Source organism: Monopterus albus, unplaced genomic scaffold (assembly GCF_001952655.1).
Source record: "Monopterus albus unplaced genomic scaffold, M_albus_1.0 scaffold174.1, whole genome shotgun sequence".
In the NCBI taxonomy this organism is placed as follows: domain Eukaryota; kingdom Metazoa; phylum Chordata; class Actinopteri; order Synbranchiformes; family Synbranchidae; genus Monopterus; species Monopterus albus.
Window position 1 is genome coordinate 515,852 of NW_018128054.1, and position 27,266 is coordinate 543,117.

At 41.1% G+C, this 27,266-nt stretch overlaps 2 protein-coding genes across 6 annotated transcripts; one reads left to right on the forward strand and one right to left on the reverse strand.

The window, feature by feature from the left end:
- Window positions 1-762: 762 nt before the first annotated feature.
- Window positions 763-8,558, reverse strand: LOC109969523 (far upstream element-binding protein 2-like). Of its 3 annotated transcripts, none has more exons than XM_020616457.1 (18): window positions 8,232-8,558; window positions 7,191-7,290; window positions 7,016-7,075; window positions 6,841-6,877; window positions 6,617-6,669; window positions 6,419-6,490; window positions 6,263-6,320; window positions 5,767-5,938; window positions 5,445-5,543; window positions 4,948-5,031; window positions 4,762-4,864; window positions 4,461-4,582; window positions 3,813-4,121; window positions 3,595-3,710; window positions 3,379-3,467; window positions 2,811-3,017; window positions 2,331-2,479; window positions 763-2,168 (listed from the first exon to the last, which is right to left on the reverse strand). In XM_020616457.1, the coding sequence occupies exons 1-18, from the start codon at window positions 8,481-8,483 to the stop codon at window positions 2,160-2,162; spliced, it is 2,091 nt and encodes a 696-aa protein (XP_020472113.1). In that variant the 5' UTR covers window positions 8,484-8,558; the 3' UTR covers window positions 763-2,159. The 3 variants fall into 3 exon arrangements, with proteins under 3 accessions (XP_020472113.1, XP_020472115.1, XP_020472114.1); XM_020616459.1 differs by having other exon boundaries at window positions 2,331-2,482; window positions 8,232-8,503; XM_020616458.1 differs by lacking the exons at window positions 763-2,168; window positions 2,331-2,479 and having other exon boundaries at window positions 2,928-3,095.
- A 6,304-nt stretch (window positions 8,559-14,862) lies between these two features.
- On the forward strand, window positions 14,863-27,018 carry atad5a (ATPase family AAA domain containing 5a). 3 transcript variants are annotated; one of them, XM_020616433.1, is made up of 22 exons: window positions 14,863-15,254; window positions 15,889-15,952; window positions 16,064-17,847; window positions 18,246-18,324; window positions 18,462-18,620; window positions 19,348-19,492; window positions 19,589-19,846; window positions 19,997-20,145; window positions 20,606-20,756; window positions 21,070-21,327; window positions 21,793-21,901; window positions 22,058-22,140; window positions 22,236-22,369; window positions 22,450-22,627; window positions 22,743-22,910; window positions 23,024-23,257; window positions 23,357-23,421; window positions 23,550-23,739; window positions 24,565-24,710; window positions 24,860-25,725; window positions 25,852-26,010; window positions 26,276-27,018. In XM_020616433.1, exons 2-22 carry the CDS (start codon window positions 15,902-15,904, stop codon window positions 26,352-26,354), a joined length of 5,445 nt encoding a protein of 1,814 aa, XP_020472089.1. In that variant the 5' UTR covers window positions 14,863-15,254; window positions 15,889-15,901; the 3' UTR covers window positions 26,355-27,018. The 3 variants fall into 3 exon arrangements, with proteins under 3 accessions (XP_020472089.1, XP_020472090.1, XP_020472091.1); XM_020616434.1 differs by having other exon boundaries at window positions 21,097-21,327; XM_020616435.1 differs by lacking the exon at window positions 15,889-15,952.
- The last annotated feature ends 248 nt before the right edge of the window (window positions 27,019-27,266 follow it).

A 27,266-nucleotide genomic window follows, 5' to 3' on the forward strand; every position in this document is an offset into this window, starting at 1 on the left:
AGATATAAATTAAAGAATTTTTAAAATTGCACTTGCATTCTTTCTTGTATCTTTTTTTTCCTCACAGTTGAGAAAACGTATTGGTTTTGAATAGTAAGTAGTCACACCTCTGCACATCAGCATTTCTAATCTTTGATAGTCTTCTGTTTGCGAAACAGAACATAACTTCCTGGGTCATATTCTCACACGCCTGCCTGTTACCACTTCTGCTGTAGTGTACCACAAATTATACTGGAACAGAAACCACAAATATTTTGTCTGTTCTAGAAAAGTAAAGGTCAGCTTGTGCAGGAGACACAACTGTATTCTGAGTTTTAAAACTCTGAAAACACTTCATGAAAGAAATTAAAAATACGATAAATATGGAATATTACAAGACTAGTTTACTAGTACGAGTATAAAGCCACTGTGTAGTATAGTATGTTTTACATGTCATGGGTGCATTGCATTTGTCTGCTGTGCCACAAATAGTGTCTCTATGTGGCCACAATGAGATGGCTGATGAATTGAAGGAAAAACTGTCTTACTACGATTAGTGCAGATTCAGTTATCCTTTTCAACATTTATATCAATAGCTGGGATTCCTGTTTGTAGCCTGGTCCGAATTAATGTGAGAAAGATAAATGGTGACATCTACTGGTGTCTTATCTCAGCTGCACTTCTGTTGCATCTGGTGACAACAGGCTAAATGTACCATTTAAAAACAATACATGAAAGACAACAAAATGTTTACATTGTAAAGTAATTGACATTTTCCACTTTTTAATTCAGAGGTTTGCTGCTGGTAGTCATTTATTCACAATATCAACTCACAGTTGCCGTCCAGAATACAGAGATTCATACCAGACACATCCCTGTAATTCAAAACCAAGCTAAAGTGGGACACGTTGGAAGACTAAATTTCATTCTTTTGTGCACAAACAATGACAGTGGGAAGGCAAAGAATTTTGTTTGCCTCTTTAAAAACCAAAGCAGAAAGGCAATAGCACTGAAATTTGGGATGAAACCACAGCATGGTTCAAATGCATGGTAAACCTTGTGTGACATGTTGCCCATGTAGAACCTGCAGCTGTGTAAACTAGTTGATGGCAGAGCCTCCATGTGAAAAAGACACTTTAAAGTCACTACATGACCAAGACAGATAAGCAGCTGCTATTATTATGTGTAAAATGTCTTCAGAGCAACATGAAATAACTATGGTTGTTGACAGTAAGCCAGCCAAAACTGAAGAGCATCTTTTTCTTTGCATCTTGTCCTTCAAAGCCAGTGTATTTTTTTCTTGACCCTAAATTAAAGCTGTTAGCTTCTGTCTCCAGAAAGAACATTTGAAGAAGCAAAATCACAGATGGGCATGTAATAAAAACAAAGTGAGGTAAGGAGAAAAGTTACATGGCAACATAAACTGAATGACATTAGCCACTTGTGTCCAAGGCCAAAACAAAGATGCACAGCCTTTTTTTAAGGTGCATAATTTAAGCAGTTTATGGGGAGGCAATGACAGTTATTAGGCTTTATCACGGTCTCCCCAGTTAAAATGTTATAATAATCTGGGTGTAAAAACATTTCCACATTTCCTCCCTCAAACCGCTCGCGGCTTGGCTTGGTCTGCTATGACTGTCACAGTAGGCAGCTGACTGAAGCTGTTCTGCAGCTGAAGAGTGGCCCTGCTCTTTGTTTTTTTTTATCTATCTATCTCTACCAGCTTTAAACAAGTGTTAGTCAACGCATCCTGTTCCATATGTACATTGTCAAACTGCCACACTCACACAAAATATTGTACACATTCATAAGCAAAATAAAACTATTTTACACAATGCAAGCCTCACCAGAGGGAAATAAACATGGTGAGCGAATTAAGTAAGCTTTAAAAATATGTCTGATATATTATCTGTACCAGATACACAATATTATTGTTCTAATAGTGCTGTGCAATTCAGTAAATATTACACTGAGATGTGAAAGTGCGTTAAAATGAGACTTCAAAGTCTTAAGAGGACAGTAAACAAAAAATTAGATAGATGTGTTGGCATTTGAGGAAAGGTTACAGTTCTACTTATAATAAAAGATTTTTAAAAAATTAAACTTAACAGTGATCCTAGCCTAAAGTTCAGGGTTGTCCTCTTCATCCTGTTGAGCATCAGACCTTCTGCCGTGAACTCTCACTGCATCTAAAACACAACCAGTTGAAAGGAAGCACATCTCTGTGTTAAAACCACTACTATAAATCGTAAAGTGTATTATTCAAATACAAATATAGTGGAACTCTCCTTGACACATGTAGCAGAAGCACAGATAGCACAGAAACATGATGCTGTGGCCCCTGCACCAACCTGTCCTTGCTGGGGAGTGGCTGATTGGCCGGGGGCCTGTCCTGTCTGTCCGTAGTACACTGCCTGCTGCCTGTAGTACTCCGCCCAGGCTGCGCTGTAGTCCGGCTGGCCTCCAGCTGTGGATGCTGCACTCCCATCAGCACCCGGTGCTGCTGTCAAGTTAAAATTATGTCGGCAACTGAAAATGATTTCACATCCATTTGTTTTTCACAAGTAATTTGTCCATTAAATAAGAGTAATGACATTTAAGTGCTAATTTACTCTTTTCTGACGGTTCAAAAATCCAAAGATGTTCTATTTACAATGATGAAATCATCAATCTTCACGCTGAAAATCTTGAATAAGAAAATGTTTGGCAGTTTTACTTAAACAATTCGACTAAAACATTATTTAGTTTAAATCAATAAATCATTTTAGCACTAGTTAAGAAAACAAAATCTTTCATTTGTTAGTTAAGATGATGTTCATTGGCAGTCTTACCTATCCTCTTGTAGTACTCCTCCCAGGCCTTGCTGTAGTCTGGCTGGCCTCCCGCCGTCTGTGCAGGCTGAGTCTGGTCCCCTGATGTTTGGGCACCTCCAGCTGGGTTTGCGGGGTACTGGGCTGGCACAGAGCCCGGCGGCTGTTGGTAGTACTGAGCGTAGTAGGCTGCCCAGGCTGCACTGGGGTCACTGGCTGCTGCCTTGCCTAAAAAAGATGCAGGGTGGAGGGGGTGAGGTCCTCATAGGGTGAGGGTGAGCCCCTGCTACTGGCCTGGAGACCGGGCTTGGAAACCAGGGGGGAAACAGAGACACGGTTAGCCAGAAATTCTCAAGGCAAAGACACAGCATCTCATTACATTTCCACCAGTACTCCTTTTGACCTTCCCAGATTTAGAAAACAACACATTTATTACTCATCAGAAAAGATTAAAAGGGTTGTGCAGTGAAACATAACCTGAAGTGAAAGCACTACAGTCTGGGTTGATGTGTTTAACATGATAAAATGAGCAGAAATAAACACTGACTCCTGAAAATGAGGAGAGGTAGTAAAGTCAAAGGTGACTCACTGGGGTCATGGGGTGCCTGGGGCTGCCACTGCTGGTAGGTGTTGCTCCAGCCTTGTGAAGTGTATTGGTGAGGCCCCGGAGGACCACCACTGAGGAGAAAGAAACGATTTACTAAAACACTTCATCTTAGATGCTCTTAACATATGCTGAAATGTGTGGCTTTCATTGTACGGCTAAGGCGGCACAGAGAGTGGCAAATTAGTTGTAACTACTCACTGAGGTGGTCCCGGGGCCCCAGGCGGTCCTGGGTTATATGGGTTGGGGTTATAGGGATCCAATGGACCAACAGGACCTGGACCACTTGGCCCCGGGCCCACAGGACACAGAGGACCCTGAAGCACCATCACACATCAAATAAATGCACTAGTCTATGACTCAAAATGGCTTCTCATTCTAAGCTGGTTACTGTGACTGAAAACAAGAACGATGCGTACCTCAATCTTCTCTTCAATGAGCTGCTTGGCGTGGTCGATCTGCTGCGGCGAGCCCCGGATGATAAACAGCTTGAAGTTTGGGTCTCTGCTGGGGGGCGGCTGTTGACAGATTTCCACAAAGGCCCCCGTCAGCTGGTTGATGGACTTAACGTTCTCTCCTCCTCGGCCAATTACGAGCCCACACTTGTGAGCAGGAATAGAGAAGGTCATTTCGCCTCCAGACGGATCCCAACCACCTTGTCCTCCTCCTCTGCCCCTGTTGCCCGCAGGCATGCCCGGAGGACCCTCTCGATGGCACAGAGAGAACACCTGATGACGACAGCGTGGTACTGTAGATGTTTGTCTCTGAGAAATGTACGTTTATAGTGAAAAGTAGGCACTGCTTTTGTTTTAAGATCTGGGTTACAGATAGTGCTTATGTTTATAGGTTAAGTTCTTCTGATGCAAACATTAGAAGCTTAAAAAGTAAAATAATCTGCCTCAAGGCTGCTGCTATACATTTACTGTTATCCACAACTGATTAAGATCTTAAATTTGATCTATTATCTAATATCTATTTTTATTATCATCTTTTAGGCTATAAGTGAACAAAAGCATATTCCAGAGCGAGACAGGTCCTTTGTGTGTGTACCAGAGAGTGATCCTTACCCCCTGCCCCTCCTCCCTCACTCTGATGCTCTGCAGCAGGTCGTTGATGATCTGGGCGGCATGTTCGCAGCAATCAGGAGGACCGCTGATGTGGGCAATCTTATCTGGACCAGTCCCATCATCTGAGAAAAAAAATTAAATCCACAAAAAGCACTTTGATTCACTTACTATGACAATTAGTGACACATCAAACTTTCAAGAGGTCTTGACACAGATGAGAATGTGAATGTGGTCTTCATGGAAAATGTTACAGCAACAAAATCTTGAATTTCTATAAATGCAACCATTAAAAAGTCATCACCTTGTTTGAACTGTATTCTAACTCCAGCATCATTCTGGATTTTCTTAATCATTTCTCCATTGCGTCCGATGACGACACCAACTGAGTGTCGTGGTACGGGGATCTGAGTGGAAAACAGGTTGTTTTTTGTTTTCAAAGAAATCTAATCCTAGTTCTCCTTTCTCCTGCTTCTACCATCAAACTCACATCCATGCCATGAAAGTCATTTCTTTCACTATAGCCACCGTGGTCTCTCTCTCTCAGAATCTCCTGCACCATCTCCAGGGCTTGCTGAAATAGAAAACATATTGATTACAGTATATTCTATTCAATTCAATTCAATTAATGTTATTTGTCCCCTGGGGGCCATTGTAAATATACAAAGAGTAGTTCAGTAAAAAAAAAAAATCATTAAATTAAGAAAAATACATCAGAGGATATTAATATATAATAGTATAACATAGTAATAAATACTAAAGTAGTGCAATATACATCTGCAACTGCCGGTCCAGTCAGGTACCATGTCAATGTATGTGTGCGTGCATTGGGGGTAAAGTCATCAAAATGGGCAGCCAGTCAAGGACAACTTGGAGTTGAGGAGTTGAACAGGAAGGGAGCCGCTCAAACATAGGGAACAGCGCATATATGGCAACTCAGCCCCACACATTTACTTTGAACCTGATGAAATGACTTTATACATGTACCTGGACTTTGTAGGAGTCTCCTATAATGCGCAGGGGCTTGTCAACATTAGGTCCCTGAGAAGCATCCTGGATCAGGATCATCTTCACCCCTGCACGCTCCTGGAGTAGCACACAATCAATTATAATTATGTATCAAATTACTGATACAAACAAAGGATAAACGTGTATTTTTGGCTCTATTTATAAAACCATTTTCATGTATAAAGATATGGTATTATACAATTCCCAATCTGAAAACACCACTTTTTTTTTATATCACCTACACACAGATCTAGTTGGTAGTGGATTCAAAAATGGCAAAAGCAACAGCTACGCAATGTACCTGCAGCTGTTTGATGGTCTCTCCTCCCTTGCCAATGACAAGGCCAGCCTTCCCAGCTGGGATCATCATCTCATGAACTGTGCCGTTCTGTCCATCGGTGGACTCATGATAAGATGGAGGAGGTGTACCTCTCCCTCGTGACACTATGTCGTCCAACAGCCTTTTGGCTTTCCTAGACAACATTATGTCATCAAGCTGATATAAATGCAAAGGAGACTTATCTAATTTTACATCCTGCAATGTTTATGAAAATGAGCACTAGTTCATTATATCTAACCAATTAAAAATAACATGATGCATCAAACATCATCATTTAAAAACATATGACTGTGTCACAGGCACATTGTTTTGAAAGATATTCTTGTCCTGCCCCCTCTTCTGACAAACTTGGTGATTTACCACATACACAGGGCAGCCTGCTGCAGCGTTGGTGAGCATTTATGATGCTTCTACATGAAATAACAATAAGCTTATTTGTTTAAAGTTTGAAACTTACTGTATGGAGTCATGTGAGCCTATTAGATAGACGCTCCTCTCTGCAAGGCCCCCACTGTCTGGAGACAGAGATGGGTGGAGTACATTACTAACACCAAAAGGTACATAAAATTGTTCACAATGTTAAAACTGTTCAGGCTAAATCCACAGACACTACCTGGAGCAATCTGAACTTTGCAACCTGACTCCAGTTGAATCTTATTGATCTGTTCACCGCCACGACCAATAACTGGGGATGAAGAAAGAGAAAGCTGCATGTTTTTGGTGGTTCAACAATAGTTGAACCTATTTGTATTCTATATCTCAGAAATACTGAAAAATCGCTATCACTGAAACATAATTGGGCTGCACTCACTGAGTCCCACCATACTGTCTGGAACGCTGTACTCCTCTGAGGCGGCGGCGGGCCTGGCACCATCAACAAACAAAGACGACAAATAGGAGGCAACATGCCAGGTTAAAAAAACTTTGTAAACTTTCTGCATTTTTTTGTGCAGCCGTTCTTCCCTCCATGGTCACAACACAAAGACTGATTACATCTACATAAAACACAATCAACTAAAAACTACAAGATCTCACCTTTGTTGTGCAAGAGCAGCTAGCTGTGCACTAATAGCTGAAATTATAAAGCAACAGAGAGAAAAAGAGAGTTAGAAAACAATGTAAGGAGCAGGCAGGTCTTGGCTTACTGATATAAGTTATAAACACAGCAAAGCATAAAGTCAACAGCATAAAACAGCAAGATGAAACTCACACAGTGATTTTGCTGAATCTAAGTCACTTTGTGCAGCCAGTTTCTTGCTTTCTGGTTCATCTGTCAGGTGAGGAAACGACAGATATCTACTGTAACTGGGAGTGAGTGCCGCATACATTGTGCATCAAAAAAACATCATCAACTATGCAATAAAGAGGTGGTAAAGCACTGCTACCTGCGTCCTCCAGCTGCCGTTTCTGTGTGGTGAATGGAAAAGCATCTGATGACGTGTTGTTCATGGGAGGGACAGTGTCACTCCCAATCTTAGCTGCAATCTGAAACACAAGTTCAAATTCACAGATATGAAAAACACTGAGTGCACTTAAAATATATGCACATGCTAACACTCAAATATACTGTAAGGCATACATTTGGATTGTATTCAGTACATATTACATTCATGGAAGTTATCCTCCATTCTCAGTTGATTTAGATAATTCTATTTTATATTTGATTTTGATGGTCATGGATATTGTGTATAATTTGGCTTTTTAATTTTATTTGTTTCTTAACTGCTACATTTTGTTTTTGTGAAACAGCCTTTAATGGCCTCAAGGCTTTGCCACAGCTTGCTGCATCTAACAGGTATCCACTTGGCATCATACCTGCAACACCTGCATAACACTGTTATACCAATTAACCTTGTTTTGATTTAGAACCAATGTACAGATATGTGGTATAGACAGTATAACCGGACGTCCCATCCCATTTCTTTTTCACATTTAGAGCCCAACAAAAACATAAAACAAAAGGCAGAATATTCCTATACCCATATATATGTGCATACAAATGTAAATTAAACACATATATCACACAACTGTGTCTACATTTACTTAAACCCATTTGTTCACGTACATATGTGGCCATAAGTAAAAAGACAATCTGAATACAATAAAGTTAAGGCAAAAGGGGAAAGAAAGCAGAAAACCTGGCGGTTGGGCCATGCCTTTTAATTTATGGAGGAAGAAAAAAAAATCAGAACAGATAATATAGATGTTTCTACACAGTAGGCTAAGCAGTAGTCCTACCTCTACCTATTTATAATAACAATATCTTGCAAAGTTATTTGATTTTGTTTTTAATGCCCAGATCACAATGTGGGGCACAAGCTAACGATCAGTATTGTACTATGATGTACACCGGTGACTCGAAAATAACTGTTACGTCAAGCTACCCGTCCTGCAACATGCTCCTGCCTGTCACATCCATCCCTCACCTGCCGGGCCCGCTGCACGGCGTCAGCAAACGCATCTTTCTTGTTCCCTTCTGTTCCGTTCCCAAAACCTGCCTCTCCTCCTAGAGGGGGACCGAAGCCTGGTGACGATACCACTTTGTACTCTGACATGCTGATCAGAAGACAAGCGAGGGAAAACGGAGCAGAACTGTGTGGAGGACAGAAGTGGGAAGGCAATGGGACACTACGGTAGCCGGGAAGGTCCTTTCGGTGCTGCAATAGCGCTGCAGCCATTTTGGACTGAAAAAAAGCCAGTGGGCACGAAAGTCTACATCGACAGAGTGGACAGACATGACGGAGAAACTGAATTCCAAGTGGAATAAAAGAAAACAGTGTTCGGCTATTAACTGTAAAAACTATCAGTGTAACAGTAAACAGGTTGCTTTTCACCGTTTCCCCAAAGACCCTGACAGGTAGCGTAGGATGCCTCCTTTAATAACATTGTCACTGTTTGAATATGAATTCAGTAGCTGTGGTTATGATCATAAACAAAGCTTATATTTGTAAAGTTTTACATGTCTTGTTTACATGTTTGTATTTATTGCTTCTTATAGATTCATATTTTGCATTACAAACACTAAATAAATGAATATACTGTATGTGTTTATAATATAAAAATTAATGAATAAATATAATGCTGCCTTTTACAGGTGTGCCAGGTGGGTACAGAGCCTCAGAAATGCATCATTGGTGGGGATAAGTTCTCAGCGGCTCCATCAGAGCTACAGGGTGTGCAGTGCACATTTTCACCCTAGCCAGTTCAAGAGAGCATTTGATGTGTATGTATATACTGAATAAACATCGCATTCAACTTCAAAACGAATGAAAACAAAAACAGAAGGATGCTTACTATTATAATTTAAAAAACAAAATGCAAAAATATTTATATATTGTATGTGTTTGTTTTTGTCTTTGTATTCAGTAAATAGTATATACAGTAAGTCACTATATTGTTCTTTGTCTTTCTTCTTTATCTTATAGCCATGGGGGATTAAAATGGAATGCAGAGCCCACAAGGATTAATGCAGTTAACCCACAACCTTCACTGGACTTGGAGTTAAGGAGAAACCCACCAAAGACTCACCAGGAATTACCACCAAACAAACGTAAGATTTCTTTTTTTTATCAGTTTAATATCTTGTCTATTTACTGCAGTGGTTTTACTGTAGTTCATATTTTTCAAAATGTATGTTTGTTTTACAGGCAAACAGACTCATGTTGCTCATCTGTCAAATGCAGGCTCATCCACTGCAGACAGCGATCAACAAACCCCTTGTTCACCAGAGAGAGATACTGCCACAACCGATGCTGCTGTAGCAGGACAGTTGATGCCGGTGACACCAACATCATTGCTGCCAGACCCTGAAGCTGCTGCCAAGGAATGTGCTATGAAGAAGAAGATCAGGAGTCTGAAGTCACAGGTGTGCAAGCTGAAGGCGAAGGTGAGGGAACTGAATCAGCAAATAAAGACCAGCAAAGCAGGTGTTAGTAAGGAGTCACTGATGAAGCAGCTGAAGAAACTCTTGCCAGCCAAAACCTATGCTTTTGTGAGTACACAGGTGCGTATGTCTCAGCGCAAGACTCATGGTTTCCGGTGGACCACTCAGGACAAAGCTTTCTTCATGGCTCTACTACATGCCAGCCCACAGTGTTACAAACTACTGCACAAAGTGTTTTCTATGCCATCTGTCCGAACACTGCAGAAGCTTATGAAGTCCGTTGATTTCAAACCTGGTTTTAATCGAAATATTCTTGCCAACATGAAGAAGGTTATGGAGACCACAAAGCCCATGGATAAGGTTTGTGCTATCATCACTGGTGAGACGTCTCTCAAAGAGGCAGACAAGATTGAGGTTTTTGATAATGGTCAACATACTCCATATGTTGCCAGCTCTGCCTCTGCATTCATGGTAAGAGGGTTGTTCCAAGAGTGGAATCAACTCTTTGGATACTGCTTCACCAGTGGGCCCATACAACATTCCCAGCTTCAGTCATTGCTGCTAGAGGCCATTTGTGAGTTAAGGAAGGCTGGGATAGAGTGCTTAGTCTTCATCTGTGACCAGGGTGATAGTAACTGTTCAGTGCTTGCTTGTCTGGGTGTAACAAAGGAGAAGCCATATTTTGAAGTAGATGCTGTCAGAGTGTTCTGTCTGTGGGATCCACCACATCTTATCAAGAGTATACGCAATAATTGGCGCAGCCACGGGTTTGCACTGGATGGAGATCACATCATCTGGTCCACTCTGGAGGATCTGTATAAATACGACAGCAAACAGGACATCAGATTGTGTTGCCATCTTACTAAGAAGCATGTGTATCTCCCCCCATCTGCTTCCACAAGTGTCAAGTTTGCTACTCAGGTCCTGAGCCACTCTGTTGCTGTAGGGATAAAGACGTTGGCAGAGATAAAACATCTCACAGATCAGTCTCAGAGGAACTATATGGCAGCTGCCAAATTCTGTGAAAATTTTGATGGCATCTTCAGCTGCTTCAGCTCCAAGCAGCTCAAGGATTCTCACCAGTTGAAGTCTGCTCTCTCAGAGGCATCCGCACATTTTCCATTCTTGGAAAAGTGCATGAAGTGGCTTCCCTGTCTGAAGCTTCTAGGTGCTCATCTTGGAACTGAGCAGATTCCATGTGTAGAGGGGTGGCAGCACAACATTGTGTGCTTGAAAATGATCTGGTGTGATCTCCGTGAACGCCACCAGGTGTCCTACCTTTTGACAAATCGTTTAAATCAAAACTGCCTTGAGAGAGCCTACTCAACCATTAGGGGTATGTAAATGAGTACTGTGTTAAGCCCAACCTTGCCTTGCATGGTATTTGATTGTAACTGTATCTAATAAGGTGGTGTGTGTGTTTGTTTTCAGCTCATGGTGGTAATCATGACAACCCTGACTCTGTCCAGTTTGAGTGTCAATACCAGGCTGCTGGACTGATGTTCACCAAATCAGAGAAGACCAATTGTGAGCAAGATCTTGACAACTTCTTGCTGCAGTTCTGCACATACGCCTCCCAGGAGAGTCCCCAGGTTGACACAGAGCATCAGTCAGGTGCTCAATCTACTCAGGATAGTCCCAGGATCACCATCAATACTGAAGAGATTATGGATGAACACAGCTATGCTGGAGCGACTTCTGATTGTGAAGTAGCTGTGGACAGGCACAGTCTATGCACATCTAGGAGCCAAAGCTGACCAAGTGCTGGAGCCACTGGACTAATCACTAGACAGATTTATTCCCAACACAGAGACCATGATAAATGATCTTTGATTCTTTTTAATTTTTGAAAATTATATATATTTAAATTACAATCACTTATTTTTTATTATGTATTAATATCCATCAAGAAGAGCCAATGGACTGTTCTGTGGTCTGGGAGAGTGTCCAAGACCAGCTATCTACCTCTAGTAAACCTGGGAATATCAGAATCCTGGCAGAGTGCTTAGCCAAGGCCAGCAACACAACAAAACCCGAGGTATGGGCAACTCAGAATCAGAAAAGGTTTATGTGTACATGCAAGAAATTTCACTCTTGTTGATAGATTAGAAAATATATACTGTACATACCACAATGAAAAACAATCTGTAAAATATACATATTTCTGCAGCTTATTACCATCAGAACACTGATGCTGATATCAGCCCTCCTGAATTTATCCTATCAGAATCCGTCTGGACCTCCTAAGTGAGATGACAACACTATATATGGGCAGTAAGGTTGTGAGGAAATTCACTGGCAGTAAAGATGGTCCCTGTAGAGAGTGTAAAATGTTGACCACAGATATCCCTGCTGATTCACGGTACACATTCCTCAATGACAAAGAGTACAATGACCTCAGCTCAGGAGAAAAGGGTCTTAAAGTGTCCAGCATGTAAGTCTGGAGTCTAGTTAAAAAAAAACACATCAGTTCAGTTATCCACACAGTTGGCCTGGAAAGGAAGCTATTAGTATGAAGACTGAGTGCAGGGGAATGGTGTGTGATGGGGGGAAGTACAAAAATCACTGGTTTACATGCTTGATTTGATTTGATTTGATTTGATTTATTCTTTCAAACATGCAGAACAGAACAAATGACAGCAACACACACATAATTACACATATCCAACCAATGCTAATCCAAAATCAGTTTGCTTACACCTAGTACATGTTTGAATGGAGTAGGAAGAAGTCAGACTTATCCAGTCCTACCCCATAACATCATATTATACAAAAAATTTCATGCATCATTGGCTGCAAGCAGTATCTCTACATAGGTAATACACAGAAAATTAAAACAGAGTGTTTCCTTAATGCCTTCTCGAATAAATCTTATTCTTGCATATATCTTGTATGACACATACATTTATATTTATATTTAAACTCCTCAATTCTATTACTATTTTTTATGTCCACACTTAAATTATTCCATAGTTTTACCCCACTTATAGAAATACAAAATCTTTTTTTGGTTGTACATATAGCATGAACTTTTAAATTTAAGTGACCCCTTAAGTTGTATCCCCCTTCCCTTTCATCAAATAATTTTTAGATTCCACCAGGTAATAAATTGTTCCTGGCTTTATACATAAACACTGCAGTCTTATATTCCAATAAATCAAAGAATTTTAACAATTTAGACAGTATGAAAACTACATTTGCGTGATCCCTATACCCCATCTTGTGCACAACTCTTATCGCTCTCTTCTGTAATATGTACAATGGTTGAAGTGAACTCCTGTAAGTGTTTCCCCAGTTTTCAACGCCATACTCCAAATATGGCAAAATCAATGAAGAATACAAAATGCGCAATGCTTTAACGTCCAGCATATATCTAACCCTTGCCAATATCGATATATTTTTAGCTATTTTATGCTGAACATATCTGATATGAGATTTCCAGGATAATCTGTCGTCAACCATGACACCCAGAAATTTGATTTCATATACCCGTTCGATGTTAGCACCCCCAATTCTCAATTGAAGTTCATTATGTGGTCTACGGTTCCCAAATACCATATATTTAGTTTTCTCCAAATTCAAAGATAGTAAATTACTATCACACCATTTCTTTATCTTCACCAATTCCTCTGAAACCTTGCTTAGACGATACATATGGATCAATTCATCACACCTCACGCACCTCAAATCAGCAAAGCTCAAAGCCAAATCAGAAGTACAATAGAAAATTTCTGGAAAAAAAATGTATTGTAGGCTATCAGACTGTGATTTGTAAATCTGAAGCAGTTATTAGCAATTATTTTAAATTGTGTTTAATGAATGAAATTCTGAAGTTTCTGGTTTGATTCTTTCATAAATTTAATAAATGTATCATAATAATTATCAATGTAAGTTCTTTGTTTTTACACTACACACAGTATAGATACCAGACTTCATCAAACTCGATTTGACAGTTCTAGGTGAAAGGTTATCCAAACAAAATCGTTGTTTCCCCCCCCGGTTGGTGCAAGAACATATCTGCACCGGACAACGATTCTGATTGGATAACCTTTCACCTAGAACTGTCAAATCGAGTTTGATGAAAGCTGGTATCTATAATGTGTGTTACACTGTTAAATAGCACTGAAATAATAAATCATTAGCCAGTTAATAGGAAAATAATTAGAATTTGTTTGATGTGTAATTGATCAATTATTTCAGTAAAAACTGTATTCAAATATAACTTGCATATTTTGGTCCCAAAAGAGAATTCAGATTCAGAAACTTATACAGTGCATTCACTCGAATAAGTGAACAGAGATTGATACTAGTCATTTTTGAGTTTACTGATATTGACTGATGTTAATATCTTTGGTCAAATATTATGTCTGGCTGCACAAAACAATAAGACATTTTCACAGAAGCCACTGCAGTGTGTTCATTAAGATTTACATCTTTGTAAAACTTACATTTTCTATTTGTAACTTCATTACAAGGTTGAATTAAACACTCAGAAATGGTGATCATTAAAGCACTAACCTTTGTAAGAAGGGAAGCATCATAAATCATCTGGCAGGATAATGAAATGTTACTTCGCTGAGAATTTTACATAGAGCTTAACAGACAAAAACTGAAAACTATTTTGATAATCCTTTCATTGTTTAAGATACTTTAAAACAGAAACAGCCTATCAGATATTTCCTGATTTCAACTTCTCAACCATGGACATTTGTGTCTTCTTTATTTTATATGTACTGTATATAAAGTGAATATTTTAAGGGTTTTGTACTGAGGGCCTTACATTTGAAGACACTGCCTCGAGTTCTTGTGAATTGTGATGGGAATTACTGTTTTCTGTAAAAAGGTAACTAATTAATCAAAAGTGAAAGTAATTGTTAGTTATAGCAACAATTTTACATGAAACTGACTTTAACCAGTTCTTTGTAAAGCTTACTGAAATGTCTTTGCTTGGCTTATAATTCATTTACAAATATCCGGAGAAATATTTGCAGTTATCCTGATAAATATTACCCATACTGTAGTAGTGGCGTAGTAGGCTAAACTGGGGGAGCTCCATGTTGTATTGGCGCAGCCAGCAGAGGTGGCTGTCACTTTTTGCTCTCCATTAGATGCGACGCCAGACGCCATTTTTCTTGTGGGTGAACTACGTAAGCTAATGGCGAAAGCGTTTTCCTGACTGTGATTGGTGGAATTTGTTCATGTCAAAGGTCATGTATATTTGGCGCTCTTGAATTCACAACCCCTCTGGCGCGTTTTTGAAAGATGTTAAGAACTATGTACTTTGAGTGTCTGCTCGGAATAGTTTATGTAGCTTCACTGTAACGTTCTTCACTTTGCGTAAATGTCTGGACAACTTTTGGGATTTGGGAGGAGCGAAGCTGCTCTGAAAGTAGCACCTAGCGAAGTCTGCTAGCTTGTTGTTTTATAACGATATTTATATGTCTGCTGACAGCACACAGCTGTCCGCCTCACACGATGAACTTTGCCTCTGTTGCTAATTCACACATACACGGGGAATGAATAAGAAAAGACAAGAACACCGTCTATGAGTTGCAGCACGTTATCGGTGAGTGTTTTAGTTAATGTAAGTTACCTAGCCTATCTGTCTTTTGGCACTAAACTGGAAGAGCTGCTGGGCGCCATGTCAGAAATATTATTAAATTTCATGTTAGTTGTTGTCTCACTACCCGAATTTATATATTATAAAGTTAAAACTGTTGTATATAAGAATTGTTATACTGACTTATCTTAGTCGTAACTCAACTCTTCCCTCCCTGCGTAGTATGGTATGTATTCTATAGTATTGATACTGTTTATTTGTGTTGCACTGTATAAGGCTATTTAATATTCACAGTGTCACGTGGCTGATTTCGCGTAGTACATTTGTTTACTCTTTCAGAGACCTTGAGTGTTGCGGTTTTAGCTGACATTTTTGTCACATCCAAAGTCGAATTGAAAACGCTCTGTGTTAATTGATTAGTTATAGGTTGTTGGATCGCTATTTAGTTCTAACTAGTTGTAAGGGCATTGTACTAGTTAGTCATATGAGGACTGATAGGGAGATAAAGCTTCTCTGCAGGCGACTCAGGCCACTGACCCACTACAAGGGCAGTTAACACTTCATCTAAATCTCTGATGTTGTCTTCAGTGAATACTCTTTCTGTTCTCTGTGAGTATAACATTGTTTTCGTTTGCTTCAGTTCTATTCAAATTATGGCTGGTGTTGTGGCTATGGCATCTGTCATTGAAGACTTTGACACCCAGGTATATTTATGATACTGAGTTGAGCCTTGACATGGAGTAAATGCAGTTTGTTTTTGATCATTCTTATGCATTGTCATGTTTGATTAACTTTGTTGCTTTTTTTTTTAACAGCCTTGCAAGAAATCTCGCAGAGATGGTGGCAATCCCGTTGTTAAGACAATAACAAACTATTTCCCTCCTGTTGCCAAGCCTGTGGAGAAACCCTTTTCTCCTCCCCGATCCAACATCATCATGGACTACTTTGGCCGGAAGGCTCCATCCTCTGAAAGAAAGTCCAGCTCACCAGAACAATGTAAAGGGAACTGTCAGATGTCTCACTCTGCACAAAAACACATCAGCCCAGAGGCAGTAGTGAAGCAACCATCTCAGAAACGGGGTAGAAAGGCCAGCAAAGCTGCAAGGAAGCTTATGGGAGCTGAAACTGTTAGCTACAAGGAGGAGGCAAGCTGCCTAATTCTAGAAGAACCATATGACAGCAGAGATTCAGCAGCAGAGGCAGCCAGCAGCTGTGAGGTCCTTGGCAGCGATACAGCAGCTCTGCTGGCCCAGCTTAGTGCTGAGTCTTGTGTCACTGCAGGGACATCAGAGATGGCTGTTAGTGTGAAGCAGCCTGACAAAGATGCACATCATGAAGATATATCCATATGTGAGGATAGCATTAGAATTAAACCAGAGCTGAAGAGTATTACCCTATCTCCAATTGTGCCTTCAAGTGATAAGGCGAAACGGGTAAAAAATGCTGCACGAAATTCTAGGAAGAGGCAGCAGCAAGAGGCAAAGCAACCAGAGCCAGTTGAGAACTCCTTGTGCAATGTTAGCATGGAGGTTGATGAGGATGAAGCCTCTCAGTTAAACAGCAGCACAGTCACAATTTCCTTTGAGGATTTTCTACGGAGTCAGAGTGAGGACAAGGGTGAAGAGGACATAGAAGATGAAGAGGGCAAAGAAGACAAAATTACAATCAGCTCTGAGGCAGAGGAAATGGACACTGACCAGTTGAATATTCCTAAAGCTGAAGAAAATGTATGTTCTGGGGAGCCATTGCTCCAAGTCTCACCCCGAACCCTTACCATCCAGGCTGAAGTGCATGTAGTCCCAGCAAAACAGGAAGCAGTGAAGGCTGTGGGAAAATTTGCTTCTATCTTTAATATAAGAAAAAGGGCCAACAGTCCTACTAAGGTTATATCGCCTCCACAGACAGAGGTCAGGCCCCAGCTTCCTTCTACCCCTCTGGCTGCTAAACGAAAATCCAATGTTGTTCTTCAAGAGGATGATCTAGAGTTGGCTGTACTTGAGAGTGAACTCACTTCCAAGTGCAGTGAGACAGAGAGGAAGCAGTTCATGGCTGCTTTCAAACAGCCTGGCCTAGATGGGTCCAAGACAAAACCTGGGAAGAGCCAGAGCAAGCAGAAGCAGGCTGACGAGAAGCGTTTGGATGCTGCAGACAAAGTTACTGAGGATGACACTGTAATTCCTCCCTCTGTTGAGCAAATCCCTGCTGCTTCTCAGAAAAACAGTGTGGCTAAAAAGAAACCAGCAAGAAAAGGTAGAAAGACAGCTAAAGTAGAAAAGGAGGCTGTCACCACCTCATCTGCTGTTGCTCCCGTGGAAGAAATAGCGGTCTTGATTAATGTTGATGATAAAAGAGAGGAACCTCTCATCACTCCAGCTTCCTCCATCCCAGCTGTGAGGAGGTCCAGAAGACAGGCTGTGATCAGACAAGCACCTGAGCCTGCCCCAACAACCCCTGTCAGAAACAACAGAAAATGCACAAAGGATGCTGCTTTACCTGACAGCCCTATAAGGATCTCAACCCCAAAGACACACAGGTCCAGACACGGAGTTTTTGTAGCAGAGATTGTGTGCCCTCCTGACATAAAACAAAGTCCCATCAGGTGATATATGCTTATAGTTTTGATTTAATGGATACTGTGAAAAGTATATTAGATGTATGTATATACTCAGTTGGCAGTTTGGTATGTATACCAAGCTAAAATGAATGCAGATGCAATACAAACGTACAATATACAGTGCACCAGTATCACCTGCTGCGCCCTTCAGAATGACCATACAGTTGAATCATCTCCTCTTTAAAACAGTTTCAGCAACAATTGAAAATTATCACCTTCATGAAGGAGGATTTATTGAAGGACTGTTGTATTGGACTGCATCAGTCTTAACTAGGTGTATTCTTAAACAGCAAACTGAGTGTATACTTATGTATGTTCTAAGGGTCTAGTTTTTGTTTTGCATATGTTTTCATGTCCTAATGAATGTTTTCTTTTTCCACAAGGATTAAATTTACTAGAGTCCAAAAAAATGTTTCCACATCAAAGGCTGAAAGTGGCCTAAACTCCCTTTTGGCTAGTAAAGTAAGTATGACATGTTTTATAAACTGGACAGACTTTAAATTTAATGACTTGTTGAACTGATTTTGCCAGAAAATTTTAATTAAAACGTTTCCATAATTATGAGCCATGCAGGATGAAATACTTTTTCTTTTTTTCAGACATCAAATGAATCTAAAAAAAGGAAGCAGGCAAAGAAGTTGGTGAAGAAAGCTAAAGTGATTCAGCGGAGTAAGAAAGCTAGTGTAGAGGAGAAGGGCACCTTAAGGCGTTCATCACGAAACAAGGCCTCTGTCAAGAAGAAGAACTGTGAAGATGAGGTACGGTAAAAGGCCAACAAGAGCTAAAAACAAATTCTTACAGATTTTAAAGGGTCTTTTGAATGGCTTTGTCACGAGCTGGTAGACATACCAAGGAACCATTGTTACAAACATGAGCACCTGCAGGTAGCCCTGTGGTCCAGTTCTTTTAGTTTGTCACTCAAAACCTTTTAATCAACAGCAGAACACACAATGCTGAACATATCCACAGTAGCTTAAAGCATCTGATTTATAACTGATTCTCTGCTCAGATTTTTCTGTATCTTGTAACAGTGCTGTTTAATTACAGTACAGTATTAATACACTCGGACTCTGTTTGCTTTGTAAACCATTTAGTCTTTGAAGCCTTGTAGATTTCATGCGCAGATTACAAAACGTATGGCAGTATGTACAGTTTATAAAACTATAAATTATTTGCAAGTTCTTCAGTGGTCTTATTTGTGAGAAGAGCTGCAGTTAAGCACACCCAGAAAGAAGCAAGTGTACTTAGCCCATTGTTGCTAAGTAGCAGAGGCCCAGTCAAAGGTTGTTTGGCAATTGGCTCTTAAGGTATTGAATTTTTTATTTTTATTTTTATTTTTTATCTGAACCTTTCTCATCCCTGATGAAGTAAACACTGGGGGACTTTTCTTGCCCTGCGATCTTTGTGATGATTACTGCACATTACTGAGTTGTCGCTTTAACACCAAGTGAAACCAAAAACTTTTTGTATTTACTGTTTTTTCAGGATTCTGTGATCTGCATTGGGGAGAACCAGACCTCCACTCCTCAGACAGCACCAGAAAAGAGTAAATCCCAGAAATCTCTACGTAGTCTGAATGATGTTCTGGGTAAAGCCATGCCAGCTCCTAAAGAGACCAAGACTGTCCCAGGTAGTCTTTCCCACTCTAAATTGCCTTTTATTGTTTAGCATTATGTTGTAATCTTTAGAAATCATATTTAATGGTGCTGGATTTTCTTTGTGACAGGCTCCAAAGTGGCCTGCGTGGGCCAAGAGAAGAGTGTTCGGAAGGCATCTGCAGTAGTTTCCATCTTTGAGAGCAGTCAGGAGGGCTCTGAAAACTCCCAGGACGATGAGCAGTTCAGGGCGCGCAGAGAGTTCTTGAAGAGTGGGCTGCCTGAGTCCCTTAGAAAGCAGATAGCCAAGACCACTGCCACCAAAGAGGCATACTCCCTCTCCTGTTCCTCCTTTCAACCAGTTGTACACATGAAGCAACCACCAAACGGTAGGTTGTTCCCTCACAGATGTACTGTATGCATGTCATCATCATTTGACATTGATATTTCTTTTTTTTGAATCATGAAAAACAGTTGTACACAGATCAATCAAGGTAGTCAAGGGCCCAGTAAAACTTGTCTTTGTTGGGTATTTACAGACTGCCCTCTGTGGAGTCTACCATGGCCTGACTCGCCTTTACTGAGTCATCTGAAAGAGCCGTGTAGCCAAGCATCCAGGCCTCTTCTATCTGTTGCTGGCTCCTTTTGTTTGAAGACGGAACCCACCCGTAGAGCCTTCTGTGAAAGGGTATGCTGATATTTATGAACACATTTGTGTAGTAGCATAAAGCTTCTAGTTTGTCAGCTGAGAAGTACTTAAATGCTACGTATGTAAAAACACACTTCCATGCTTATTTCCTTGTATTTTTATGCATTTTGTGGTTAGTAGTCTACTTAGATTCCCCACGATAAATGACCGAAAACTGTGATGAAGAGCTACAGTGGAGTTAAACAGCAGACACAACAATAAAGAAAGAAAGAAAGTCGCTTTTGGCTTTTCCCATTTTAGGGGTCGCCACAGCGAATCGTCACACTGACGACTCGCATGTTGACATTTGGCACGTGTTTTATGCCGGATGCCCATCCTGATGCAACCCTGAGTCGAACCCGGGCCACAGCGGCAAGAGCGCTGCACCTTAACCTCTAGCCTACCAGGGGCGGCTTAAACAGCAGACACAACAATGAATCTTAATATTCTGCCTTTTCAGGTTTCTGGCTGGAGACCTGAGATATCTGAAAGTGTTCGTCAGCTTCTAATGGAGGAGGTCAGTGCCTCTAACCCTCCGTTCCCTGTTCAGATGTTCATCACTCGCTTCCTGAAGAGACGTCGCGACCACCAGCAGCACTGCACAGCCTCAGGTCAGTCTGACAGGCAGTTACTGCACTCATGCACTGAAGCAAAAACAGATATGGTGCTTTGCAGCACTTTAGATTGATGGTGATTGGATTCTGATTTTCACTAAATATTTATTTATTTATTTATTTATTTATTTATTAGCATCCACCAGGTGGAAAGTTGAGTGCTCACAATTTTTTAAGTTACATTGATGTTATGTTTATATAGAAAATGTTATCAAAGCACAAATATCAGGGTAACGATAAATGAACAGCCACAGTAAATATGCGAAAACTGCATGAAATGAAAATTATCCTCATGAATGTTGCTTGCTAGAACCAGTTGCAAACATCCTGCTTCCAGCTGAAACAGCAGGAGGGAAGAGGAAGAGGATGGATGATGAAGGGGGAAACATAGTAAAGGTGACCAAGAAGCAGCGGGCAAACCATTCACAAGAAAACGTTTCAGCACTTAGTCCAGAGCCGGCAAAAAGGGGAGGCTGTACAAGACGAGCACAGAGATCCAGGCGGGATGCTCCCATCCCATCCAAAGAGCTGGATGACATGCTTTTGGGAGCAGACACTGGGAAAAAAGGTGAGGAAACAAATAAACAGTACCTAATCTAATTAGGAAACCAGCATATAAATTAGCTGAAGAGGAAAAACCTGCAATCGGCAAACAAAGAGGGACAACAAATGGTTCATAGGAAACTCTTGGCCCAACCAGCTATAACTCATGTCAGAGCAAGTTTGCAATCAAATGTATCTGAATTGTTTGCAAGAGCCACCATTGATTATTGGTTACCATGGGTTACTTATGCTTGTTGTAATGTACTGAAAATAGAGTATACAACAGTATAGCTATGCTATGAACTGTCTACAAGAGGAAAAGACCTACCAAACTGGTGTGACAGCGTTCAGTGTGTGGTCCTGAGATGCGCCATTTGTATCCTCATTGGTAACATGTTTTCTGGATGCATTCATCCAGTTGGCTTCTAAAACCCTCAGAGTCTGTAACAAACTTTGTCCCATTAGCTATTTACTCTGTGAAACTTTGCAGTTTGTCCTACAGAGGTGATGAAGGAGGACATGCTGTGGACAGACAAATACCAGCCCCAGCACTCCAGTGACATTATAGGCAACACCGCCTCAGTTAGGAGGCTGTACAGGTGAGGAACCACACTGAAACTGCTTTCATTAAAAACAATGGCCACTGTATTTGTTGTGTACTGTATTTCTTACATGTTACCAGCCCTTAACCTAAATTTGTGCAACATGGCCTTTGGATATGAGTGTTTTTATGTTCCTTTTTATTTTTTGTACAGCTGGCTAAAGGAGTGGAAACTCCGTACAGACCAAGAAGAGAGAAAAAAGCAGAAAGACAAAAAACAAGAGGAAGACAGCAATGGTGGGAGATTGGAGCAATGCTGAGTTTATTTCCTCTTCATAACTGATGCCTTAATGCATGTTTGTTTTGACTGGGTGATGGGGCTTTGTGTGCAGACTCTGAGTGGGACAGCGGAAAAGACGACTCCCAGGATGGAGAAGACATGTGTAATACAGTCCTTATTACAGGACCCACTGGAGTAGGAAAGACTGCTGCAGTCTATGCTTGTGCCCAGGAGCTGGGCTTCAAGGTACGAGAGCATCACATGCCTTTCATAGCAGTGTGTTTTTTCTGTGAACATAACTACTCATTTCCCTCTGGTGTCCCAAGGTGTTTGAAGTTAACGCTTCATCTCAGCGGAGTGGTCGTCTGATTCTGTCCCAGCTGAGGGAAGCCACTCAATCACACCAGGTGGACAGTCAAGGGGTCAACGCCCACAAACCCACCTACTTCAGTAGCTACGCCACAAGCAGCAGCGCTGGCACTGTCAGGCCTGGATCCTCTCCCAGTATGTGCAGAGCTGATACTGATAGCACTGTTTCTAATGCGCATGATGTTTTATGTAGGATTTGTATGCAATATGAATATTACAAAATGAACTGTCAGTTTTCTTCATCTTTCAGGAAAGGTTAACTTTCCTTGCAAGGTGATTTCCTCTCCCAGGAAACATCCTCAGTCTCCAAGAGGTCCTAACAGAGGAGGCCTGGCTCCCACCTCTTTAGCTAACTTCTTCAAAATGGATCGACCCACCAAGAAGCAGCCACTTAACACTAAGAAGGATGAACAAGCAGGTAAATGCTTTTTCAGTGGATCCGTTTTTTAACTTACAGATCATGTAATGTTCATGAAAAGTTTTTTCATCAGCTTTAATTGTAAATATTTTGCTCCCAATCTCTTCATAAAGATGCTTCGAAGAAAGGCATGAAGGCAAATAATGAGGGTATCAAGAAGCATACAGAAATCACAGCCAAATCATCAGTAGCTTCAACCCCTAATGAAGAACAGAATAAGAACATGGCTACCTCACTCATTCTGTTTGAAGAAGCGGATGTTATTTTTGACAATGACTCAGGGTTTCTCGCTGCCGTCAAGACATTCATGACCACTACCAAGAGGCCAGTCATCCTCACTACCAGCGGTGAGTAGGAGCACAGTCAAAGGCAAGGTTTTACCTGTTAATCAAGTTTATTTATACTCAGATTTTTGAGTATAAAATCTCTTTCTTTACATTTTCTAGATCCTACTTTCAGCACCATGTTTGATGGTAACTTTGAGGAGATCCATTTCAAAATGCCGTCAGTGGTGAGTGGAGGATTCCTACGTATGAATGTTAAGCACCAGTTGATTAATGTGGCCTAAGCTTGTGATAAAGGTTTTGTGCTTAATGATTTGAGTCAGTTTTTCAGCGCCCTCTTGTGTCTCTGGTACAGCTGAATGTGGGCAGCTACCTGCAGCTTTTGTGTCTGGCTGAGGACATGAGGACAGACCTGTCAGACATCAGCTCTCTGCTCAGACTCAACGGCTGTGACATCAGGCAAAGTTTACTGCAGCTACAGTTCTGGACTCGCAGCGCTGGTGGCCGCCGCATAACCAGGCCACTGACGCAATCTGGCAAAAATGGTAAGTGTCTGAGCAGGACAGAATGTTAAAATAATGTGTTTTATTTCTTTTTTCATTTATTCTACCTTTTATTTGTACAGGGGAGTCCAATGAGAACTTATTTAACTGTTTTCCAAGGATGCCCTGTTTAAACAAAACAAATATTTGACATTGAAATTTAAACAAAACTATAAATTCAGATAAGACAATGACAAGAGTCATAAAACCAAGATAAATCAAACTAGATGCACCCTACAAATACATCAGAACTACAATAAGGTAAAAGAAAAAGGTACACTAGCGATTTAATGCCCAAAATGTGCAAAAATAGGTAAATATTTAATAAGTTGGTTTTCTGTATTTACATTTTTGATGTTTATAGATGTCAATAACGTATTGTTTTTATTTCTGAAATCAAATTATTGCTAAACTATTGAGAAAGTTATTCACGCCTTTATTACATCCTGTGTGTGTTACTATAGCTGTATTCTGCACTTAGTCCTAAATGCAGCTGCAGATTTTAGCATCCCTTCAGTTAAACATTTTATTCATCACTCACAAAGCATTAAACAGTTCAGCTCCTTCTCTGACCTGCTAAACTTGTATATACAACGTCACACACTTAACATCAGCAGAACAAGCTCTTCTCTCAGATCCTATGTCTAGACTTGCAACTTAAACAGTGGAATGACTTGCTGTTGACTGTCTGTACGGCTGTTTTATGTAGATTTTATTATAATACCACCTAAAAATGCACCTTTTTAAACTATGTAACTGTGTGAAGAAAATACGAATAAAGTTAAAATGACCTTTTAACATAAGTTCTTCCCTCATTTATATTAAAAGCCGAACTGAAACCAGAGGCTGATGGTGAGGCAGCAGATGTGTCTGTGTGTGAAGTGACTCTCCCTCCCTGTGATACCGGCTGCACTGAGACCAAGCTGGGCCTGTTCAATATAGAACCTGAGAGAGACATCTGGGAGCTGCTCAGGGTAAACAGTTTATTTTCCTCTTACTCTGGTTAGAGCTCATAACAAGTGAGGTCTGTATTAATGTGACCTTACGATTTCTTCATTGTGTCTGTGTGCATCATCTTTTTGGAGTTGGTACTCGATATTGTCTGGGTATGTGTTGTTAACAGAGCCGGAGTCCAGTGGAGGAGGTGGTTTGCTGGGAGCTGCTGACAGACAGCAGGCGACGAGGAGTGAATTTGTTATATGCCAACATGGTGACCCTCTTACCTCTACCACGTGCACAGCTGAAGACCTCTACCCACAAACCGAAGCAATGTGTTTCTGTGTTACAAGACCATCCTGTAAATCCAGAAGAGCCACCATCATCCACGCTGCCATCCCATGCCAGGCCACCCCATAGCCCAGAGTCTTCTGATTGTTCAGACGATGGCAGTCCAGTTAAAGTTTCCAGCAGAATGAGGAAGAACAAGAGAAGGCACTGCTTACCTGACCATGATGGGCTGCATGACTCAGACTCAGAAGACAGTTTTCAATCTCTCTGCAAACAGCCGAGTGCTCCTCGGGCACAGGAGGAAATTAAAGTCAGTCTAGTGTCAGAAATAGTGAAAAAGAAGCCACTGACTCCTGAAGAGCGGGTAAAAAGTCTCCACGTCTCACAGTGTCTAGAATCAATAGCTGACTTTTTAGACACCATGTCCTACATGGACTCCACATTGCTTGCTCATCCAGAAGTGGACGATATTCACAGAGGAATGTCACCAGTTGGTGCAGTGGTGAAAGATGGGATGACAGATGAGACGAGGGTGGAGGCTGACAAAGGGAGATGTGTGAGGGGGGAGCGCGTTGTGGAGATCCAGGCTGCTGTGGAGGCGCTGAGCTTCCACAGATGTCGGGTCTCGGTAGCAGAGGCCTGGGACAAAGCCCAGCAGCTGGAAGGGGAGTTGGGAAAAGAGGTTGCAGCAGAACTCACCCTCCCTGTGGCCCCTCATTGTGAAGGTTACAGCTTCACTCAGGACAGCTCCTGTCAACTACAGTGAGTCTCCTTAGTCTCTCTTTGGTGTAAAGCCACTCTGGATTAACTCAGGAACAAGAGAAATGTTGTGAAAAAATGAATCCTAAGCCAGTTCACAGAGAGCTAATGTGTATTGATGGGTTCCAGGCTGGTCCAGAGGAGGAGAGACGCTATAGAGAGCCTGATGTTGAGAGGAGTGGTCGGTATTCTGGGAAACAGACCAGCAGCTGCTCTGGACTACCTGCCAGCCCTTCGTGCCATCTGCAGATCGGAGCAGCTGAAGAAGCAGGGAAAGGTCAAACGGAGGTGAGCAATGCCCAAACATCATTTGTTTGTCAGTTGGCAAGCCAGCAGTGGGTCTTGGTTTCAACTGTTGGCAGGATGTGGTTAATTACTTATTCTAGTAACTGACAATCGGATGAGGTATGTTGTTTTTGTTTTTGACACCAAGCATATAGCTGGCCACAAATAAGTGTGTTAAGGTGCATGCATGCAGCTGTAACTCGTACAGACATTATCTTGAGAAGGCTTTACAGAGACAAATGAGCTGTGCTTTCATCCCCTCCCCCAGGTTTCTCCACTACCTGAATTCGATCCACCTCGGCCTTGAAAAGAGCACTCTACAGCACCTAGCTGAAGACTTCCCCTAAACCACAGATGTGTCATGACCACACAGGGGCCTTAAACAAATAATTAGAACTGGCTCTCAGACTGGAACGAGGAACACGTTTGCACTGAATGATCTGACCGCAGGACCTCAAGGCCTGATCTCGACACGAGATGAGGTGGAGATCTGGTCAGAGATGAGTTTCCATGTGTTCCCTCCAAGATGGATATGACTGCTGACCAGCCGCATAACCTCACATCTGATCCTGCACTTCTTGTGGTGCTTTCAAAGAATGCACTAAATATTACTACATATATGATTTTTGTAATATTAAGTGGTGCTGTGTTTATTTCTTTTTTGTACAGAAGCTGCTTATTAATTCGCTTTGCATTTTGCAGGGTGGTTTTTATCAAGTAGAAATTGCTTTTAATGAGCAAGTGTGACTCAATGATTTGTAAGAGACTAAAATATAGTTTGTGTCTGTTTGTAAAAGCTGTGTAAATTTTCTCCACACACCGTGCTGTTGATCCATTTAGGCTCTTGGTTTTATTCATAAAAAGCAGGCACCTTTTAACAGGAATTTATCACCTTCACATTCATCGCAGGTACCGTTTTGAAATATTACCTATTTTTGTTTTTGTCCAGCCTTAAATCTGTACACATGATCCACAATGGGATTTTGTTGTAACCAAATAAAGGTTTATCACAACCAAAAGTAAATTGTGTGCTTGGTAGTTTTCTGTAAAGCGATTGTCCAGACCTGTTGTGACTGATAAACTTGTGATCTTTTGAAGGATGGGTAGAGAGAATTCACAATGATGTGCTTATCAAGTGTATGTCAACCTACAGAGGTTTGGCATCTTGCGCAGTGGGTGGACCGGTTTCCTGTGCGTCCACGTATCAGATTAGAAGAAGAGGCTCGTGGAAAGTGGTATATAGGCTATTTTAAAAAAGG

Excerpts from the sequence above, each read along its gene's own strand:
- atad5a (XM_020616433.1), top strand. The coding sequence starts at position 15,902 with ATGGCTGGTGTTGTGGCTATGGCATCTGTCATTGAAGACTTTGACACC. Across the intron at positions 22,628-22,742 it reads CAGGCCTGGATCCTCTCCCA|GAAAGGTTAACTTTCCTTGC; the intron begins GTATGTGCAGAG and ends TTCATCTTTCAG. Across the intron at positions 26,011-26,275 it reads CAGGGAAAGGTCAAACGGAG|GTTTCTCCACTACCTGAATT; the intron begins GTGAGCAATGCC and ends CCCCTCCCCCAG.
- LOC109969523 (XM_020616459.1), bottom strand. The coding sequence starts at position 8,483 with ATGGCTGCAGCGCTATTGCAGCACCGAAAGGACCTTCCCGGCTACCGT. Across the intron at positions 5,939-6,262 it reads GGCTCACATGACTCCATACA|GAAAGCCAAAAGGCTGTTGG; the intron begins GTAAGTTTCAAA and ends AATGTTGTCTAG. Across the intron at positions 2,483-2,810 it reads GGAGTACTACAAGAGGATAG|CAGCACCGGGTGCTGATGGG; the intron begins GTAAGACTGCCA and ends TTAACTTGACAG.